General features: G+C 46.0%; 1 protein-coding gene across 6 annotated transcripts; it reads right to left on the reverse strand.

Moving 5' to 3' along the window:
• Positions 1-28: 28 nt before the first annotated feature.
• Positions 29-22,636, reverse strand: LOC137150204 (pre-mRNA-processing factor 39-like). 6 transcript variants are annotated; one of them, XM_067543962.1, is made up of 14 exons: positions 22,483-22,632; positions 17,759-18,078; positions 16,189-16,314; positions 13,641-13,759; positions 13,076-13,243; positions 10,755-11,019; positions 9,805-9,912; positions 8,844-9,008; positions 7,623-7,749; positions 5,937-6,205; positions 4,361-4,545; positions 3,409-3,483; positions 2,121-2,274; positions 29-637 (listed from the first exon to the last, which is right to left on the reverse strand). In XM_067543962.1, exons 1-14 carry the CDS (start codon positions 22,592-22,594, stop codon positions 575-577), a joined length of 2,256 nt encoding a protein of 751 aa, XP_067400063.1. In that variant the 5' UTR covers positions 22,595-22,632; the 3' UTR covers positions 29-574. The 6 variants fall into 6 exon arrangements, with proteins under 6 accessions (XP_067400063.1, XP_067400067.1, XP_067400064.1 ...); XM_067543966.1 differs by lacking the exon at positions 29-637 and adding an exon at positions 21,185-21,252 and having other exon boundaries at positions 656-2,274; positions 22,510-22,575; XM_067543963.1 differs by lacking the exon at positions 29-637 and having other exon boundaries at positions 656-2,274; positions 22,510-22,636.
• Positions 22,637-22,770: the final 134 nt, after the last annotated feature.

Here is a 22,770-nt window from a genome sequence, read left to right on the forward strand (position 1 = left end):
TCCTCTGCTGTGCTGAAAAAAGACAGTCTGATTAATTACACATTTATTTACACCACATGAAATGTACAGGAAAAGTTTACAAAATGATCCTTCCCTGGGTGACTGTCGCAATAAAGTTAATTAAAAAAAAAATTCTCCTCTAGGTGCTCCAATAAGATATCACCTAAAGATTCATTCTGTTGTTGCTGCCAAAGGGATTCAGCTTTTGAATCTCCTTTGTCTGCAGTGAGGCCAGTCTGAATTCACTGTATACAGGAAGGAATTTTTAGACATTTCCATCTAAAAAAGATCAATTCAGTGCACAGAGGCAGTGCCCATTCTGCAGCCTCCATCAGTGGTGAAAGCCAGACACTGCATTGCATTGACATGATCTAAACTGGTTCATAATGTGGGCTAAGGAAAGAGTTGGCAGCTCACCACAATGAGAAGAAAGAGGGCTTTTTAGCATAGCAGTTCAGTTGCCCTCTCTTATGAACAGTTGACAGCCATTTTCCTCTCGTTTTCTTGGAAGCAAGTGTAAAGTGGCTGCTCCTTGATATTTTGAACTGGTCGTATGGCTCCTGCCTTGTCATTTTCAGCTGTGTGGATAATACTGGCTGTAGTTCCATGGATTCTGATACCCGTAGACACCGTAGTTCTGCATTTTAAACAGAACAGATGAGATAGTTATTGTCAGAAATTTCCTTGAAAATGAGGCTATGATAAAGCATTAAATTTCTATAGCGCTCTTAATCCAAAGGATTCCAACACTATATATAAAGGAAGCACTTCATCGACCTTTGAAGTGCAATATGACCACTGTTAAAGAGCTCACAGTAACACTGGACTAGGCTAGGAAAGTGAAGAATATATTTGACCAGACCAATGATTGCCCTAGCCCCATATCTTGTCTGATAATAGACAGTAGTGGCCCTGCTGCTTCATGAGAAAGAGTATGAAACTATCATGTATACCTGCCCTTAGGTGAACATCCTGCTCCAGACCCAATAACTGATTGGTGTTAGGAAGGGAGGTTTACATCTTATGGGGACTACTGTTTTGGAGCATATCCCAATGAAACTGGGGGGGACTGCCCAAGGTCCGTGATAGAGGTGAGACTAAAACCTGAGAGCCCTGACTCTGTTCACAAGAGCATATTCCCCTCCCAGAATTGGGACTAGAACACAGCAGGACTGACTCTTGGAGCTTCTGCTAACCACCAGAAAACTCTCCAAGCTGGGAACAGAACCCAGGAATCCTGAAACCCAGCCCTTTGATCCAATCACCAGACCATACTCTTCTTTATTAAATACCCTCGAACTTTGTTAGCACCCAGTTAAGATTGCCCAGCCCTGTCTCATGCTCTTTCTGAATGTGCAGTGACTAACCAAAAACTTTTTAAAACCAGAAAATACAGAATTAAAGCACATATTACCCTTGCAATACAAATTTAACTCTGCCCACTCCCCCACAGCAGGAAATTGCTACTGAGAATGGATCAGTAAGGGTGGAGGTGAAGAATAAAACTATGAAGAGAAATGGTGGATTTTCCATCTTGAGGTCTTCAAATCCAAACTGGATACCTTACTGGAAGATGCTTTAGTCAATCACAAGTTATTGGGCTCCACACAGATATAATTGGGTGAAATTCCCTGGCCTGTGCTACACAGGAAGTCAGGCTAGAACATCCAATTGTAATTTCTGGTCTTAAAAGCTATGAACCTACAATAAATAGATACAAGGAAGTTCTAAGAGAAATGCCATTGTGCTGTTTTCCAGAGATTCAAATTTATCTGCATGCACTCTGCCTGTATTCAGTGTTAGATGTAGCTGAATGAATGGTGGAGGGATTGGTTGGAGCATCTTTGCAGACCTGTTACTGTGATAAGAGGAGAGGTGCATGCATACCTCGAGGATTAAGGAGCCTGCATTCACAACAATCTGAGTCATCATGTGGATTTTACAGCACTTAGAACAATCATCTTAATCCTTAAGCAACTCTCAACCTGAACTATAGCAGAACAGCCACTCTGCTATAATAGGAAAACCACATGGGAACATGTCACATACATTTATTTCAACTCTGCCAGATGCACTATCATACAGGACTCGAAAAACTGCATTAGTACCACACTGCTGACCTGATACCACGTGCTGTAGTTATAAGAAGCTGCTGAATTAGCACTCAAGTCTATCCCCATCAGTGGCGTGATGCCTGCAGTTGTGACCGCAGGGTTGGCTGTCCCAGTAGAATCCTCAGCTCTCAGCTTTTTGTCTTCTGGTTCATCAGTGCAACTGGGAAGAAGATAAAAATGCAATCATGTCACAGCACAGTGCCTACAGGGCTCTGGGATCAGAGAGAGGAAATACAGTATGATATGCAGCACCCTCCCATCTGGGCTTTGGGATGAGCATTATTACTTCATTGAGGATGTCAGTAATCAAAGATGCTACTTAGTCTGTATACAACAGTTAGCGAGCAAGTGTCCTAACAGCAATGTGGCATTAAAAATCAGATACTGACAGAAAGAGATCCAAGATCCCTATCTGACCACATGCCCTGATGCACTGTAAAGCTATCAGAACTGGAAAGGACCGCCTGTGTCAAGTCCAATCCATGCTCTCACAGGCAACCCCATGTTTACTGATTACAATCCTGTTTATAAACTTATCAAGGTCCATCTTCAAACTAGTTTGGTTGTTTGCCCCCACTGCCTCTACTGGCACGCTGTTCCAGAATGTCAATCCTCTGATTGTTAGTATCTTTCTAATTTCCAGCCTAAATTTATTCTTGGCCAGTTTATCACCATTTGTTCTTGTGCCATCATTGTCCTTTAGCCTCAAGAGCTCTTATTCCTCCCTGGGGTTTCCCTCCCAGTGTATTTACAGAGAGCCATCAGATCCCTTCTCAGCCTTCATTTTGCCAGGCTAGACAGTCCAGTTCTTTCAGTCTCTGGTCATAAGATTGGCTTCTCCATTCCCGTCATCCTAGGAGCCATTCTCTGCACATGTTCCACTTTCGATTAATCTTACTTGAACACAGGTGACCAAACTTGTACACAGTATTCCAACATGAGGTCTTACCAGTGCCTTTTCCAGTTACATTACTTCCCTATCTCTACTGGAAATACCTCACCTGATAGGATTGCATTTGCCCATTACATGGCTGCATCACGTTGGTGGCTCTTAGTAATCCTGTGATTAGCTAATACACTGAGGTCTTTTCCTCCTCTGATGTTTCCAACTGATGAACCCCTAGCTTATAGCAGAAATTCTTGCACTTAGTATTTTAAATTTCATCCCATTTCTATTACTCCAGTCCTCGAGATCATCTAGTTTTTCCTATATAATATTCTAACCCTCCTTTCTATTCATGATGCTTCCTAATGTATAGAGGCTGTTTAAACTCTGGTCGCATCTGTGCCTTACCCATTCTCAGGGGCTCTTTTCCTGGTCGTCTGGTGCTTGAGGAACTTCTGGTGTTCATCATATGCTGTCAGCAAGCTATGAAGACAGAAGGGGACAGATAGTCAAGAACAGAGGAACTTGCTGTGTGTGTATTTCTACCAAAGCGTGCACTGGTGAGAAGAGAAAGATTTGTGCCTCTAACTTTGAAAGTGCTTTGTTTTGCCCCAAACTTCCTTTGGCTCCTAGTGCTCCCTGGCAGAAGTGGGAACAGAAGTGGAGTACTAAACTCCTAATCTTTACCCCCTAACAAGATGGGTATTTTAACTCCTGCTAATCTCATTCCACTACCACTGGCCTGTTGAACAGCTGGTCAGACTGGTGGCCCCTTCTGGCTTTATAAGCTATGGACAAGTGACTGGCTCCCTTATTGGCAGACTTGACAGATGGCAGCTTAGGCCATCAAGTTTCAACTACTATCCCTAGTGGTAGTTCAAGGGTAGGGGGCTGGCGGCTGGCGTTAGCCACATTGTGACTGATCTGATGTTTGGATGCAATTAACCCAAAGCCAGTTCCAAGCTAGAGAATTCTGGGTGTAGGAACAGACAGCTTAATTCTCTAGAGCCACCAATCAGGCACCTTGCACCAATGAAGAAGAAACCCATGAACACTCCCCACTATGGGCACTGGGACAGGGGGCAGTGTGGCCTAGTGGATAGTACACTGGACTGGGATGCAGGAAACCTTGGTTGTATTGTTAGCTCTACCACTGGCCTTTAAAGTGACCTTGGGCAAGTCACCTCCACTCTCTGTGCCTCAGTTTCCCGGTCTGTAAAATGGGGATAATGATACCAGCCTGCTTTGGGATCTACTGATTAAAAGCACTGTAGAAAAATTAGATGTTATCATCTGACTTTTTGTATCCCAGAGGTGAGGGTCTCAGAGACAGCCCCAAGCAGACAGGGTGTTCTCTTACCTATGTATGCTGGACCCAAAATCCTCAAGGAACTCCACTCTGCGTTGTGAGAAGACAATCTTCGTCTCTTCAGGGAGGCCACTGCTCAGGGCTCTCTCAAAGCAGTTCATGGTGTTGCCTTCATTCTGCCTGACATCAGCGCTGAACTCTATCTCCAGGAGGTTGGTGTAGAGCTTTGCATTTTCCTGTGTGATATCGGGGAGAGGGAGAGATCAGAGATGTGGTGCTTGGCCAAGAGGAAAAGGGATGTTCAGAAGGCACCAGGGGAGTTTTGTTGAAATCTCCCTGCTTTGGTCTTCATTCTTAGGACGAAGGCTGCATGTCCCTCAGCTCCAGGAATTATGGGATGGTGTCTCCTGAACTCAAAAAATGACCTGGCTCCTTTCATCCTGAGGTGCTTTATCCTCTATTTATGGGATTCCCTCCCACCTTACTAAAATGTAGCTGCCTTTGGGTGGAGTGCGACAGCTGTTGAACAGCACACAAATACCACAGCACAATATACTATAAGCAGCAAAAGAACCCCACACTCAGCTGCGAGAGTGTGGGGGGAAGGGTAGATTTAGGAAGGCAGAATGGACTGGTCCAACCTAGAATTCAGCCAGGACCCTATCACTAACAGAAGCCACAATGGTTGTTGCCCTTTGATCCTTGCTTACCATGCCCCCACACTCCCATAAACCTTCCACCTGACTGCTCTTGTATTAAAAGTTGATTAACTGGGCCACTCCAAGAGTTAGGCAGAAGTTTGGTCTATTGGCTGGGCACTGGAAATAAGGATACCTGGGTTCTATTCCCTACTCTGCCACCATGGGCACATCCTTTCCTTGCTCAGTGCCTCAGTTTCCCCTTGTGACGCTGGCAGGTCACAGATGCCAGCTCTTGCTCAGGCTGCAGGCATAAGCTAAGACCCAACAAACTCATTGCTGGAGACCAGACCAGTACACCTATATGTTCATTTTGCTCAAAATAAGTATTAGTCTCATAAGAACGTATTTAGTGTTCAGACTCTATGAAAGGCTTGTAAATTGTGGCATGCATTAATCTTACTTGCAATGTCTGTATTCTATGCTATAAGAAAATATGTAAGTTTTGCTTTATAATTTTGAAAATATTTGCTCTGAAATTGTGAACTCAAGCATCAGAATAGTCATCTGTCCCCAACCATCCAGAAGGGCTATCAAAATCTGATGGGTCATCAAGGAACATTACAATACAAAGAACGATTAATGGCCCTATGGCACCTGGGAAATACTACATGCAAGGAAGTCCTGTGGACTTCCAAGTTGAATGAAGGAAAGAAAACAGTCACAGAAAAATTTTCAATCTTTTTGGCTGTTAGAGTCTCTGGCCCTGTCAGAGTTCAAAACTGAAGCCAAAGATTCCCAGGGGCTACCTTCTAGGGCCACCCTGAATCTTAGCTGGAGCATAGATGCAATATACTAATAAAAATAAGCAACTATGCAGAACAGTCTTCCACAGTCCCTTTTCCCTCCTTGAGGGAGACACTATCTCACCAAGACACCCTATGCATTTTCTTCTTGGGAGTGTCACACTCCCCTTCCCGAAATCTCACCGGATCTTTCTCTAGTGCTTCCATGAGAACCTTCCGAGCCTTTATTAGATTCTTCTGCACTTTCAGCACCTGACGGGCCAGCTTAATGGCATAGAATGAGGCCAGGGGCATCCCCTCGTTGTCCCGTATGGCTTCCTGAAGCAGAGCCTCAGCCGCCTCCAGGTTGCCGTGTCGCCGCTCTAGGCTCACCCTCCGTAGTCGCACCATGGCCAGCCCAGGGATGGACTCCTCAAAAGACTTCAGGATGCGACGTGCCTCCTCCAGATCTCCTACACAGATGGAGGAGGGGAGAGAGAAAGAGGTGACAGTGGCAGTGAAGGCAGGCAGCATGGCAACCACAGGTGGTGCTCAGTGAATTTAGAGGCTATATTTATTTTGCTTTAAATCTATGGTGTATGAGAGTTTCGCTCGTTTCAAAGGCAAAACTTACCACACTAGGGGGCTTAAAGGGTTTAGCGGCATTTTCCAAACCATCTAACCTCCGCTTTAAGCCTGTAAAGACTGAAGGGGATAGCGCACCATCACGGATACACATCATAGTCTTGGCTTTGCAATTTAAACATGGTACAAGCCAATATTTGCAAATGAAATCAATGTAAATCTGACAAGAACACATTTTAAACACATGGACGAAGCTAAAGCAAAGGGTTTCTGGACAAGAAGCCCCTAGGTTTCTGTGTCCCCCTTACTAAGCAGCAGTTCACAGATTAAGGCCAGAAGGGACCTACATCTAGTCTGATCTCCTGTATAATGCAGACTGGAGAATGTCAACCAGCTCCCCCTGTACGGAGCGCACACACTTGTAATTAACTGAAGTATCTTCCAGGAAGACATCCAGTCTTCATATGAAGACCTCAAAAGATGGAGAATTCACCACTTCCCTTGGGAGTTTGTTCCAATGGTTAATCTCCCTCACTGTTAAAAACATGCCTTATTTCTAATTGGAATGTGTCTGGCTTTATCTTCCAGCCGTTGGGTCTTGTTCTGCCTCTCTCTATTAGGCTAAAAGAGCCCTTTAAGTATCCAGTGTTTTCTCCTTATATACACCATTATCAAGTCACTTCTTGATCTTTCTGATAAGCTAAAGAGATTGAGCTCCTTAAGTCTCTCTCTCTCTCTGCTGGAAAAGCATTTTTCCAGCTCTCCAACCCCTTCTGTGGCTCTTTTCTGAGATGGACTGTCCCAACTTACATGTGAGTTTATAGGACAGGGAACCAGAGCCAAGATTTACAGAAATGAGCACCCAAAAATCACTAGTCAACTTGAGACACTTTAAAGGAGCCTGGATTTTCAAATTGCTGGGCACTCAACCTCTTAAAAAATAATCAGATTTCAAGCTGGCTGCTCAAAAATCACTAGCTGATTTTGAAAATCTTAGCTCAGCAGTCCTAGATTCTATTGCCCACTAAGCATTCTGGGAGAGACTAGCACATGAACAGCTAACTTTAGAGCCCGGAACTGAACCAGTCACATCTGCCCCTTAAGATTTGGCCTCAATCTTTGAATAAGAGTTACTGAGCAGGCTGGTTGTGAACACTCAAGATAGGGTGTTGGGTGGCTTAGTGAGATGTCAATGAGAAACTATCACCTCCCTCACTATTGAACTGCTTAGTAAAGTCAACTTCCACCTAATCAGGGGCTTCTCAGACCAGCAGATGGGTGCAGATAGGGTAAGTTTCCTCTGACCTTGCTTCTCTTCAAATGCAGCCCACAGGAGGTGGATGTTGGGCTTCCTGGGGAGGTGGTAGCCACAAGCTCGTTGGAAGACACTCCTGGCCCCAGCCACAGTGTGGTTCTCAAGGTATTTCGTGTACTAGATCAGAAGAGGTGAAGGGGACATAAAGGGGACAAGGATGCGTTAAGGTTGCCCGCTTCCAGTGGCGTAAACGTATGAAAGTCTGCTACATCAGCTTGTATTGAGAAGGTTATGGTGCACTCACGTTAAGGGGCTTAACACACCTCTCTTCAGAATTTCCTGCACCCTCTTAGACAGGTAGGAAACACGGGCAGATAAAAAGCAGCAACGGAATTTAAAAGAAGGGTGTTAGAATTTTGCTCCACAATATACATGCAGAATAAAAAAATAAATGAAACGTTTGGAAATCCGTAAGAGAGCGCCACCTGAACTCGTGCTGACTGCACAAGCAATGTGGGCAGCAGCCAGGTTGGGGAGAGGGATCTCATGCCCTGGTGCAGAATTAACTCTCTGGTTCCCAAGGGGCATCTTACACCCCCACCCTTACAAGATGCTGCTGGCTTAGTCCAAGAGCTAGGGGACTCTGCCCAGTACTAAATGGGAGCAGAATTACTAGACCCTGCCTAGATCTAGAGAGGGAAGCCAATTTACTTTAAACCAGTGAAACAAACACAAGAGACTCCACCCAGCCTTTCTGTTCCAGATCTGAGTTGCTGTCACAAGGGATGGGCTTGTTAAGCCATGTAGACCAGTGTCCCCTAGGACTCTCAGCAGATGCTCCCCCCTTTACTTACAGCCATTTTAAAAAAATGAAGCAGGGGTATTCAAGTAAAAATTTTGCTCTTATCAGCTGCAGAATATGGACACAAATCTCCCCAGGGCCTGCTACCTCCATCCAAAGCCAATCCACCCTCTTAGTCATGGCATTGTTGACCATTTAGGACTGCAACGAGGCTTTGGCTTATTTCCTGCCTGTCTTCTGTGAATGAGGAAATATATGATAAACTAACAGATCCAACTTCCAAGGCTAAGACAACACACAGCCATTGAGGAGATTTTTTTAGAGCATCCTCTTAACTGTTTTAGGAGCAAAGATGGAGGAGCATGTGAGGGAAAGGGGAGCAGCGCCGCCCATCTTCAGCGTGAAGTCAGCAGGATTCAGACGTGTGGGGCAACCCTCAGGGAGGAAGGGAAAGAAGGAAGGCGCTCACCTTGATCCAAAATTCCTCATAGAGGGCACAGGCAATGACGCAGCGTTCAAAAAGCACAATGGTGCGCTCGTGGGAGCCGTTGGTGATCTCAAAGTCCAGGTAGTCACGCCAGTTCTTCAGCTGTGCTCGTTCCAGTGGCTTGACATGAAAGTATGGCCTCTTGATCTGCAAAATGTTTAGGATGGGAGAGAGCGGGGAATAAACAGTGGCTCCCAAGACAGGTAGGAGGGGGCACAGCAGAGAAGCAGGTTCAATCACAGGATGGTGGGAGAGAGCTAACCCAGAATGTGAGCTCTTAGGGGCAGAACTATATTTGGTTTTACAATGCCTTGTAAAACCCTGTTAGCCCTGACTAAGATCCTTAAATGTTACCACAATAATAATACTATACTCTAGAGCAGACATTCAGAGCAGCATTCTACCCTGGGAGGAGCTGATGGAGGGTCATATTAATGGTACATCCCTCATCCGTCTCAATATAGTTTGCAAAATGCTAACCATGGAGCAAAATCAGCCACCTTTGGGGGTGAGAGGAGAGGAAACTCCCACTACCGCACAGCAAGGGGAGCAAATTTTGGCTAGATATCCCCCTTACAAAGAGCACTGTGAAATCTTGTGTCCCTGAAGACAGGAGCTCAGGTTAAGGCCCCACAATTGAAAGCGCCCCCCCCACATGCAGAACCACACTCAGCTTAGCTACATCAGAAGGATGAGGAATGATTCTACCTTGGGAAGTCTAGGCATGTCTAACCTGATACTAAGAGATGGCCTGTGTGAAACAAAAGAACCCACAAGAGCCTCTGTGAACTCCTGCCAGAACAATGCATATTCTTCCTCTTCACCAAACAGAATCTAAGGCTTCTGCACATTGGGATCGAGATGCCAGTTCAGAGAGTGGATGCTGCTAAGCACTAGTCCCTACTATGGAACTTTTCCAACAGCTGAGTCCATGACTACTTACCCCTTCCTCAAAGTTCCAGCGCTTGCTGACTTCTGTCTCGTTCTGGGTGTAGACCTGCTGCCGGATGGAGATAACAAGCTCTCGGATCTTGTCCTGGTCCAGATCTCCCTGGTAGAGGAACCAGAGCAAAAAGATGGTGATAATCTTATATTTCTATAGCACCTTCCATCTCATTTAGATCTTAAGAAGCCGTGTGTGAAAGGATCTCTAAAACATAGCTGCCCTGAGGAGGAGCACAGCCATGCCGCCTAACACTTTAAGAGAGTCGGTGAAGTAAACTCCTTAATTCAAATTAAACTGAAAGGGGGGAATTTTAGGGAGCCAGCACATAGCTGGAATATGTTGGAATGTGGCCAGGGGAGGAAGGGTCACCTGCTCTCTCTGACAAGAACTGCAAGGGGATCTTCAGTAACAAGGATCTGTTTCACATGTTAACCCCTCCCACCATGCCAAGGTATGAAGGCAATGGCTCACAGCAGTAAGTGATATACATTGAGGTCACTACCACCAATTCCAGCAGTTCTCCAGAATGGGAGAACGCTCCAAAATGAAAACCTTGAATATTACATAGGCCTTTGCATGCAAGAACTGAAGAAATCTCAAGCTGCATGGGGCTGTAAGGTGCAATGCAGCATCGAGTGGGTTCTTGATGAGGGAAGAATAGTCAAGTCTGCAGCACTCTCTCCTGGTCTATTCAAGAGTGAACAGTGCACTGCACTGAGAGTCAGGAGAGACTGGGTTACTGCTCCTGGCTGTCACTTACCGCTGTGTGACCCGGGGAAAGTCCCTTCTGTTTTTGCCTCCGTTTCACTCTTTCCCCTTTCTCTATTTTGATTCTAACTTCTTCAGGGCAGGGACTGTCTCACTAAGTGTGCAGCACAGAAAAGAACAGGCCTCCTCCCCCTCTCTGTACTACCGTAACACAAATAATAAATAACACCAATACCCACCCTAACAGCAGATGCCAGCTCAGAATAACTGTCAAAGTCTGCATCATTTGGGTAGGAGGCTGAGAAGTGTGGTACCTGGGCATCAGCTCCTGTTTCTGGCTTCACTTCCACCCCCGGAGGCAGGTCTTCTCCAGGCGGCGCCTCCTCTACCTCTGTCTCCACATTCTTCTGTACCGACTTTGTGGTGATCTTGGATTGCAACCAAAGCAGCTCCTCCGCAGACAGGATGTCTTTGGGGGAGTTGCTCATCACATGCTCCTTGAACCTGAGGCATGAGAGGAAGGAACAACAGTTGGTGATGGATACCCCCAGCCTGCATCAAAGCCCACTCAAGCCAGGACGAGGAGGCCTTTTAAACCCGGCCATTCAAACTGCTCAAGAGTCTTAAAACAGAGCAACTGCTGTATCGGATCAGATCACATGTCTGCCTGGAGTAGTGTCCCACCTAGCCATCTTATCCTATACAGCAAGCTGATTTGGGGGCATCTGCACCCATTTTCATGTAAATTTTCTTAGGTCATTACCATAGTATCTGAGTCCTTCACACTTTTTAATGGATTTATCTTCACAATGCTCCTGTGAGGTAAGGCAGTGCTATTATCCCTATGTTACAGACAGGGAACTGAGGCACAAAGAGACTAAGGATATGTTTGCACTGCAATCAGGTGGTGATCTCTCTAGATCAAAGCCAGATCAAGTAACAATAACAGTGAAGCCACAGAAGCATGGCTGGCAGCCACTTGAGTACGTACCCAGGATCCCAGGTGGCTGGGACTAGCCATGCTGCAACAGTCTCACTACTATTGTTACTCAAACTAGCTTTGATCTAACTAGCTCAGGTATGTGTACCCTTTCTGGCAGAGCTGGGAATTGAACTAAGGTCTCCCAGTTGCAGGCCAGTGCCCTAACCATCTCATCTTCACCTCCAGCAGTATCAGCGCAGCCCAGCATCCACTGTACCAGAAGAGATGGACAATGCAGTCTCTTGCTCAGAGTAAACAATCCAGGGTGCTCTAGAGGAAAATCGACATCTCCTTAATGTGCATCTGTGAGATACTACACTGCATGTGTATATATGTGATGATGTACACTCCCCACCTCTCTCTCTGAACCAGGTAGCAATCAGCTTATGCCTTGAAGATAGAGAATCACTAAAACACGTCTAATCCTTTCCTCAGATTAACTATGCTCTCTCTGCCTTCAACATCCTGCCACTGAGAGTTCCACAGTTTAACTACTCATATTGGCAGCAAGATGGTCCAATGGTTAGGGCACGAGCCTGAGAGTTGGGAGACCTGGGTTCAGTTGTCTGCTCCCTCACCAACTTCCTCTGTGACTGTGGGCAAGTCACTTAGCCTCTCAGCTCCCCATCTGTAGTATGGGGATAACAGCACTATCCTACTTCACTCGAGAGACGGGAGGGAGGGAATTGTGAGGGGAAAGCCATTAAAAGATTGCGAGGCACTCAGATCTATGGGAATGGGAAAAATTTTCTTAAAAAATGACCATCACCAATTTCTACAGCTAGGAATTGAGCAACTGGGGAGGGGGACGTGCAGGGACTGGTCTCAGAAAACATGGAACGATTTACATGTTGCAAAAGAGAGATTTTTGTGCATTTGTGTGTGTGTGAATTTAACCCTTGGTACTAAGTGTCACATAGAGAACTACCCTTTCTGTGGCTCAATCTACAGAATAGGCCAAAAACACCATCAGATTAAGAGAGAGAATGGATACTTATTTGAATATCAAGAAAATCCAGAGTTATAACTACTACTAACAATAAATATTGTGGAAGGGATATTAAACTTCATGCTTCAGTGGTTAAATCAATCTCTAACTTTTAGACATCAGGAGGGACCTAAATATGGGGATCAGATTATTCCATGTCTGCTAATCTGGGGTTTTTATGCCTTCCTTTGAAGCACCTGGTGTGGCCACTGTTGCAAACAGGATAGTGAACTAGATGAACTTTGGGTCTGATCCAGTCCAGCAATTCACAAAGTTTAAGACCAGAGCAGACCATTAGATCATCGAGCCTGACCTCCTGTAGAACACAGGGCATTTCAACCAGTCACTCCTTTACTGAGCCTAATTCCTATGTTCAAATATAGTAAAAGCAGAGGCAATATGAATTTTTCCTCTGCTACCCTGCAAACACACCCCCTTTAGAGAAAAGAGGGAAGGTCAGTCTATAGGGCCTACCCCCAGTCAATGCTTAGCCTCTCTGCAAAGACCACCAGTAAGGGAACCAATCAATACCAAACTGTGGCAGTTGCCGCCGAGACCCAGGGACTTTTTTCATGCTGAATGAGACTTACTTTTCCCAGTGGTGGCTGTACAGCTGGGTGGGTGTGGAGAGAACTCGGTCATAAATGGCTGTGATGGCCTTCAGGTCACCCTGTTCTTTCTCCCACTCCACATACATCTCCCACAGTTTGTCTGAGCGGAAGTCCATTCCTGCAGCAGCCACAGCTGACTCAAATACACTGTCAGAGAGAAAGAACATTCATTAACAAGAAAGGCGGCATGATCTAATGGGTGGGGCACTGGGCAGACACTTAGGTGACCTGAGTTTTATTCTTTTCTCATGAACAGGTTGCTTCCCCTCTCTGCACCTCTGTTTCCTCTCCGCCCTTTGTCTTGTCTATTTAGACTCTATGCATTTTGGGGGCAAGGTCTGTCTGACCCTGTATGTCTGTACAGCACACAGCATTACGGGGCCCATATTTTGGTTGACCTCTAGGCACCACGGCAATAAACAGCCACCCCAAAGAAAGCACAGTCCTGGATCTTCTAGTAGATTAGTTATGACCCAGGCAGTATTAGTCTCCCCTAATGCCTTACACAGTGTTGTCCTGTGTTTTTGCTGCTCTGGTTATGTACCTGTGGATCTTCTGTATGGACTCAGGAAGGTTCATATCTAAGATGGCCTGTAGATAAGAGATGTAATGGATCCAGAGGTCCATGCTGAGGGGGATGTACTGCAGTCCTCGCTCAAACACCTGCGGAGCAAAGGGTTCTCACAATGATTGCAACAAAAATAAGCCTCATAATGCTCCCTCCCATCTAAACCATGTGAAAGATGCTATGGAATAATCAAAGACTATTATACTGACTTTTAGTTGCTATATGTCTCCATATGTTATTGTTAGCAATTATATTCCTGACTAAAAGAGTAAGATACAGAATGCTTCCTGCAGGAACTAAAGGAAATGGGGTAACTAATGCAAATTCTCAATACTGAAACAACGCAGCTAAAGTCTTTTGAAGTTTCAGCCTCATGGAGGAAAAAAGCACAGAGACTTCTCTGACCTGGATCAGAGGCCTTAGTAGACAAAGGACTTGAAGCTGCATAAAATAACAATCCTGACCTAAGATATGGTCATAAACTATCCAATAACTGATAGGCATGAGATGTTTACCAACAGAATCAGGCTTCATGAGAAGACCCAAGGTATTTTAGACCTGCCATGGTCTCCACATGGAAGAGAGGTTACCACCTGGTAAATGAGACATGCATATAAGCTGTTAATTGTTTAAGATATGTTTTCTCTGAAATGCTTTGGTTGTGAATAATTGGTACTTCACTTTACGGAAACTGGCTGGTCACTGGATAATTCTGTCATTGCTCCTGAGAAAACAGGACAGCACATAACTGAAGTCAGACCTGCTGAGGCAATTACAGTAAATTGTTGGGGTCTGCACCAAACACCCGGTCTGAAGAGAGAGAATTGTGGGATTGCACCCTTAAAAAGGTGACTGCTGGAGGCCTGAAACCTAAGTGTCGTGCCTTTAAGGAGATAAGTGGGGTGAGAGATGCAGTTAACTCAGGAACTGTGCCAGTCCAGTTCCAGGTAAGAGCACCCCATTGGCCATCAACTCGTGGGAAACCAGCACAGCACCAAAGAAGGCAATCATAGAAACACAGAAATGTAGGACTGGAAGGAACTCAGGTCATCTAGTCCACCCCCACCTCTTGCTGAGGCAGAATTAAGTGTACATCCTAGACAATTCTTGACAGGTGTTTGTCTAACCTGTTCTGAAAAACCTCCAAGGACACGGATTCCACAACCTCCCTACATAACCTGTTCCATCGCTTAACTATCTTTAGAATTAGAAAGTTTTTCTTAATATCTAGATCTCCCTTGCTGCAAACTAAGTCAATTACTTCTTATCCTATCATCAGCAGACATGGAGAACTATTGATAGCTGTCCTCTTTATAACAATCTTGTACATGTTTGAAGATTGCTATGTCTCGCCTCAGTCTTCTCCTCTCCAAACTAAACATGCTCAATTCTTTTAACTTTTTATTTTCAGTCATGTTTTCTAAATCTCTTGTTTTTGTTGCTCTCCTCTGGACTCTCTCCATTTTGTCCACATCTTTTTTTTAAAAGTGTGCTGCCAAAAACTGGTCACAGTACTCCAACTGAGGCCACATCAGTGCTGAGTCCAGCAGAACAATCACCTCCTGCATTTAACATATGTCATTCCTGTTAATACATCCCAGAATGACATTTGCCATTTTTGTATCAGTATCACACTACTGACTCATATTCAATCTGTGATCCACTATAACCCACAGATTCTTTTCTGCAGTACAGGTGCCTAGCCAGATATTCCCCATTTTATAGTTGTGCATTTGATTTTCCTTACTAAGTGTGGTACTTTGCAGTTGTCTTTTTTGAATTTCATCCTGTTGATTTCAGACCACTTCTCCAATTTATCAAGGCCATTTTGAATTCTAATCCTGTCCTCCAAAGTGCTTTGTAAACCCCTCCCAGCTTGGTGTCATTCAGAAATTTCAGCCAGTTATGCACCCACCTTATAGTAATTTCATCAAGAGAACATTTTTCTCTAGTTTGCTTATGAGACTATCATGCAGGAATAAGTCAAAAGTCTTATTAAAGTCCAGACATATCACATTTGCTGCTTCCCCCATCCACTAGGCCGGTTACCTTATCAAAAGGAGGAAATTAGTTTGATTTGGCATAATTTATTCTTGACAAATCCATGTTGGCTGTTACTTAACATCCTGTTATCCTCCAGGTGCTTACTAACTGATTGTTTCATTTGTTCCAGTATCTTTCCAGGTATCAAAGTTAGACAGATTGTTTTATAATTCCCCAGGTCATCTTTTTCTCCCTTTTTCAAGACAGGTGCTATGTTTGCCCTTCTCTAGTCCTCTGGGACTTCACCCATCCTCTTCATGGGCTCTCAAAGATAATTGCTGAGAGACACTGCATTACTGCTATATCATTACCAAGTCACCTGTGATAGATACCAAGGAGGACCTTTTGCACTGGCTTTGTGAAGAACTCCTGGCCCTATCGCATTTGATCCATTCAACAAGGAGTTAGTCAATGGGATAAACGACCTCAGAATGGCTGTTGTGGCACAGCAGAGAGAAATCCCAGTAATTAGACCTCTTACCTCCTCTGTCTCCTTGCTGAAGTCGAAGCGCCTCTCCATATCTGCATACTTCTTCCAGTAGCCGTAGCAGTAGGGATAGTGAGCAAAAAAGGCATCGAAGGCTTTTCGTGCCGCAAAGATGTGATTCTGCACAAAGAAAGGGCAGCAGGAGGGGAATGAGCATCTGTGTGAAGAGCCCTGGAACTGGGAGAGCTGGAAACCAAACCCTGCCAGCTCCAAAGCAGCCTTGCAAATATGTTTTTGGCTTGAAAATTGAAGTGTTTTAATTCTGAAATGTCACTGCATGTCCTCATGGGAGTTGTAGTTCAGGTGCCCCATACTCCTATTCTCCTCCATAGGATGGGTTCCCTGGTCGGATTACCACTCCCATGATGCACTGCAGTCTCTCTTTGTGCGGAGACACTATGCACCATGACAGAGGCATTAATGTGGTGTATCACGTTGTCCAGCGGGGGCCTGGCAAAAAGAATGGAGGCATGAGGTCCCGAGCTACAACTCCAATGAGGCACTGCAGTTGCACTTCAGAAATTAAACATTGGTTTTCAGCTGAAAGGTTTTTGGTTTTCAGGCAGGTTTGTTTTTTGACAAAAAAATTAAAAATATCCACAGACAGCAGACACTTTTTGCAAAAAGTTTCATTTAATCAAAACTCCAATTTTCCATCGAAAAACAATTTGGCTGAAAGTTTTCAAATAAGAATGTGCTCTTACTCAGCACTTAACAAACCCTTATTTGGGTTTACAATGTAAAAAGCTGTGGGTGTCTAAATACTATGTTACCACACTTTCAAAGAGAAACTCCATCAATTTACAGTGAGTCTGAGGCTCCTCCAAATTATCTCCACTGTATAATGCTCTTTCAAGTGGTAATTTGATCTTTCATCTGAGGATCGGCAAGGGCCTTGTATTAAATCTCTCACTAATTAGTACTAAAATTTGCAATACCCACTTAATAATTATCTCATTAAAGTTAATCAAAGGACCTAGAACAAATCCAGCCCTTGACAAAACAGGTACTATACCATAGACTTCAATGAGGTTCCATCTGTTTGTGGCAGGGCTGAATTTGGCAGACATTAAGATGGCTTGTAATCAGGGAGAAGCAGCCTAGACAATACAGCAATAGGAGCTGCATAGAAGTAACTCATCTTACAGGTAGGAAAACAGACACAGATAGGTAAACTGTCACAAAACAAGTCAGGGGCAGAAGTAGGAACAGAACCTAGGAGTCCTGTCTCTCAGCCATCTGCTGCTCTAACTATTCAATCCCACTCCCCTCTGAAAGCTGGGAATAGAATATAGGAGTCCTTACTCCCAGCCTCCACACTGCTCCAACCACTGGACACCACACCACTCTTCTTCCAAAGCTGGGAACAGAACCCGGCAGTCCTCACTCCACAGGACCCTGCTCTAACCACTAGACAACTCATTCCTTTTTTCTAAATTAAAGGAGTTGCTACTTTTTTGTAGAATTATAAACTCCAAGAAGACAGTGCCACCTGACACACTGTTAATTTTGCCCTTTCCTTTCTAATTAATATCCCCATGTACCAAGAGAGTTCACGCCCTACCTCTTGTTCCACATACTGAAGGAGTTCAGTCCATGCCGTGAAGTCATGAGGATTCTCCTGAGCTGCCTTCCAGTATTTCTCGAACTCCAGAGGGTATGAGAGAGTGGCTTCCTCCATTGCCACAGGGTTGGTCACTGCCACATGTCCCTCCTCGTGGGCAGGATATTGAGAGTTTTCTTCATTTGCAGAGGGGTCCTTGAGCCCTGATACTATCGCACTGGCTTCGGCGTTAACTCCATTGCAGCCTTGCACTGCTTTGGCGTCTTCCTGCTTGCTGGTACTGTCACTTGGAGGTTTCGGGAGCACGTCTCGGTTGGAACCTACAGCATCAAGATCAGTGAGATGGTGAGGGGTCTACTTTGGGTTGTACCAGTGAAACATGATCACAGTTGAGTCAACATGCCATAGCATACATTCATTACCCCATACGTGTCAACATATTGGGTAATGAACGGAAGCCGGGGTATGTACCCCTTTAATTTTGCTTTTATCTTGGAGCAGATAAGATAAAAGACAAGGCAAGCCTCCCGAGTCTTGATCATTTTGGTTCAAATACCTATATACCATGTCCATCGCCATGATATCAATCATCTGATAGTTCTTTTGAGGTGTAAACACCAAAGTCAGAACCAGACCACACCTAGATTGATATCCTGTCTCCAAACACTATCAGATGACTGAGGGGAAAATGCAAGAAAATCCTGTAGTGGATAATTATGTAATAACCTGCCTATAGAGTAAGTTTCTTTCTCATCTGACACAGTCAGCAATTGTCTTACATGGGAAGGATCACAGAGGGCCCAAAGGGATCTAAATAGAAGCACAAGGACAGAACTGAACAGAGGGAAAACTTCAGGCTATGTGTCTAAATATCAGATTGTGGAAGAATCTGTGGTGAAAGCCTTGTTGCTTGAGCCACTGAAAACTGGATGGTCAAAGCCCCTGAGAATATAATGCAAAAAGCAATCCTATACTTGGGCAGAAGGAGATGAGGAGGAAGACTGCAAAATGATGTGGCATATCTTCTCCGTCACTAACTTTACAATACAGACGGTTCTCTTATCTTACTGGACAGTAATCATTCTGCAATTAACACATACCTTACTACAAGGCAATATTTTGGAAAGAAAATTAACATACAAACTACAGTTCTTGAGTAATAGAAAAAGAAACTTTGAGGAACTGGGAAGGAATGTAACATTTCTTTGGTGTTGGAAATCACTTCACTCCTTTATCTGTATTGATACTAGAGCAAGTAATGTGGTTAAGAAAGAAACTGCTGTCCCCCAGAGTACTAGGCTTGGTCTACACTTACTCCGGCGATTTGGCGGCAGTCAACGGGAGTTACGCAAACTACGCAGAGAACTTGCGTAACTCCCGTCAACCGCTGTGCTTCTCTTCTGTACGCCGTCTGCGCTGCACTGATGGGAACCACGTTCCCGTCGACGCAGTGCTACGCCACTTAAGGGGGTGGATTAACAGTGTTGACTTCTGGATCAACTGAGTGGGTCTTCACTGACCGCTCAGTCGATCCAGATAAGTCGATCTGACGGCAGCGACTTTGCCGCTGTCAGTGTAGACATAGCCCTAGACTAATGATGGGCAGGTAAGATTATGAAGTGGAGACATAGGAGCTCTTTGTACTTATATGGTCCTCATCACCGTAGTCTCTAAGCCTCTCACAGTCATTAATGGGGGCTTTTTATCTTTCACAATACCAATGAGAGGTAAGGAAGTATTATCTTCATTTTACAGATGGGGAACTCAGGAACTGGGTCTATTAATTGACTTGCCCTAGGCCACAAACGAATGTGACTGCACTGGGAATTGAACTCAGGTTTCTTGAGTTCCACCAGTCCAACCTTCCTACCCTAGGACTGTACTTAGAGCAGTGGTCTCTAAACTTTTTACCTTGCGCCCTCCCCCCTCCAGTTGCAGCTGGGAACTGGGGCCGCGGTCTGGACCAGGAGTCAAGACTGGGGCCAGAGTTGTGGCCAGGCCGGGAGCCAGGGACCACAGCTGGGAGTGCATCTATGGTCAGGAGCAGGAATGGAGCTGCAGCCAGGCTGCGGTTGTGACCCAAGGCTGGGGATGGATCTGTGGCCAAGGCTGCAGCTGGGGAATGGGTCTGTGGCCAGAAGGAGTGGAGCCACAGCCGGGACACAAGACTCGGGGCGGGGCTGGGACCATAGCCAGGAGCACAGCCAAGGCTGGGAGCCAGGGGCCATGCAACTGGGGGTGGAGCTAGAAGCAGAGCCATGGCAGAACGGACTAGGTGGCACTCCCTCTCCGCCCCCCCGTGGGCGCTGGCCTGGGCACCTCTGAACTAGAGGGTTATACACAAGGGGAGGATGGATGAGGAAGATTATGAATAGGAAGGTGAAAATGCAAACCACACTGCTTTGTTATATTCCTTAATTGTCTTCTATAAGCTTTCTTGCATCTTCCTCTGAAACAGCTGGTACTGATCAGTATCAGAAACATAATACTGGACTGGTCACTGCTCTGATACAATTTGATAATTCCTAGGAGTCTAATGTTTTCAGTAGTTTTTCCTACATTTTGTTGCAAAATTAGTCCCAGTGAAAGGTGCTAACTTGACAACCCTGGAGATGAAGGCCACTAGGAGCATTTACCCAGTACACTATGCCAGCTAGTGCAGATGCAGCTCAGGTCAGCAAAGCTGCAGTCACTGCTCTAGCTTATTCTAACCCCCCAAACAAAACACACTATACAAGTAAAAGCACAGTTTTGCCAGCATAGTTGCATCTACACTAGGGATTCTGCCAAGTCGTTTGAGGATTGCACCTCTTCACAACCCCTGACCAACAGAACTGGGCCGGCAGAAATTTCTAACAAAGACATAGCCTAAATTCTCCATCTCTCAACAGATCAGGTGTCACCATGGGCTGTAGCAGGGCAAGCTGCCCCATCCTATCAACATACTTCAGCCCTGACACAGAGGAGCTGTCTCCATGGTCCATGTGGTCCCTGGCCTCTGGGGAAATGGACTAAACTCAAATGTGGATCACAAAGCCCTCTGAATAGTCATTAATTTTAAAGTTTTGAGCCTATCCCAACACCTGTGTCTAAGGCAGAAACTAAATAGGTTACACTTTTAAGAGGCAAGCTTTCACTCTGTAATAAAGCACCAAAGAGGTCAAATGCCCCTGCTCCAGTAAGTATCCAACATACTACAGCATTTCAGAAAGTGAGTCATCTTCATACAAGCAACCCACCAAATATCTTTGTTAAAGTCTATCTCTGTCAGCAAAACTAGCTAATGAGTCTTTGCCACTTAGAATTGCAGGCAGATCATGGCAAGGAGAAAAACAACTCACAAGCAAAGTATCTGCATGAAAAACTTAGGCCCCTCTGCCTTAAATTTGGAGCATGTCACTGTCTGAGTCATCAGTCAAGAATTACATTTTTTGTGTGAATACTGCAAAAAACGCTCCAGAGGGCAAAATCCATTGCTCTTCCACAGAGCTGCACTGCAGTGAGACAGATGATGGGGAAAGAGACACAAAAGTGAAGCAATCTGCTCTACATCACAAATGGAGTTAGGGAGAGATCTGGAAGCAGAACTCAAGAGACCAGGCTTCCAATTTCCTGTGCTCACCACTAGGATTCACTCTCCATCCCAGAGATGAAACTAGCATTCAGGGATCCTAGCTCCCAGGAGACCTCCCCTAGATCCCCCCCAAGAGCCAGGAATAGAACCCAGGACTCTCTAACCATTAGGCATTGCCATTTCATAGTACCAGGCAAAGCAGAAGGTGCACTAATCAGTCCCATGACCTCTAACAGAACCACACAAGTCCACTATTTCTGTGCGACTCAGAAACATAACCAACTCCAGTTTTCCTGCTGTGTAACCAGTCTGCGGACAAATTTGGCCCACAGCAAGTTAACTCTTCAGACTAATCCAGGTGACAAGCTTGTACGAGGAAGACAGAAGTGTCCAGAGACAAAATACCAAACCCTCCACCTCCCCAGAGGCCATACTTCAGGGATCATCCCAATAAAGGGGGTCCCTTTTGGGGTGCCCCCTCCTCAGCCCTGGGAGCAAATCACCCTTCTTCCTCTCCTCTGAACCATGCTATAGTATCCCCCCTCTGATTGCAACACCATGGGCCCCACTGCAGAGGGGTGTCCTTCCTCAGCTCCAGCAGTTCCCTCTTCCCAGGACTCTCTACCAAGGTCCTATCCCAGAGGTACTTTCCCAGGAGAAGCCCCCTAAAGAATCCCTCAATCCCTAGGAGGCCCTCTCCCCTAGCCCCTGAGAGACTCTCTCCACCTCCCAGGGGGAACCCACCTCCCAAACACACTCCTTGCCATCCTCTGCCCCCCCACCCCACCCCAGGGGGCACTCTCTGTTCCCGGTTTCCTTCCTCCTCCCACCCCCATCAAGGGCTCCCAAGAAAGCCCTCCACTAACCCTCGGGGCCCTGACTCTTCCAGGACTCCCTCCCTCACAAGGGGATCTCGCTCCCCATCCAATTCTCCCCAGCCTCCTCCCATAATCCGGGGTCACCCTCTAAGGGAACCGCTCCTTCCCCCATCCCAGGAGGGGCCGCTCCTCCCCGTCCCCCAGCGGGAGCAGTCGGGGTGGGGGTGGGGGTGTGGGTAAGGGTGGGGGAGGGGAACGGACTGGGACTGCCCCTCCCGCCCGGGGAGCAGCCTGCCGGGGGACTCCGACCAGCCCTCCCTTCCCGCTCTCACCGCCCATGTCCAGGCCGCTCTCCCCACCCTCGCTTCCCCCACCGGGGGCCCCCTCGGTCCCGGCTCCGCCGCAGGTTGAACTCCCGGGCGCCTCCGGCCCCTCAGCCGCCATCTTATCCCGCTGCTTCGGCGCCACCACCGCCTGACTGAACCAGCAGGGCGCATGCGCCCGCCCAAGGACCCGGATGGGGATAGGCGCCGTACAGGAAAGCGAACCAGCGAGACGCGGCGGGAGGCGACAGCCAGGCTAGAGCGGCCCCAGCACCCATACTTTGGGGTTGGGCCCCC

The sequence above is a fragment of the Emydura macquarii genome, unplaced genomic scaffold, assembly GCF_026122565.2.
Source record: "Emydura macquarii macquarii isolate MOO-44397 ecotype Brisbane River unplaced genomic scaffold, CSIRO-AGI_Emac_v2 contig_968, whole genome shotgun sequence".
NCBI lineage: Eukaryota > Metazoa > Chordata > Testudines > Chelidae > Emydura > Emydura macquarii.

Bases quoted from the DNA above. Each gene is read 5' to 3' on its own strand.
- LOC137150204 (XM_067543961.1), bottom strand. From the start codon at position 22,594: ATGGCGGCTGAGGGGCCGGAGGCGCCCGGGAGTTCAACCTGCGGCGGA. The intron at 3,484-4,360 runs GTAAGAGAACAC...CTGTCTTCATAG, and splicing joins TTTGGGTCCAGCATACATAG to CTTGCTGACAGCATATGATG. The intron at 2,275-3,408 runs GTAAGGCACAGA...TCTTCTTCCCAG, and splicing joins AAAAGAGCCCCTGAGAATGG to TTGCACTGATGAACCAGAAG.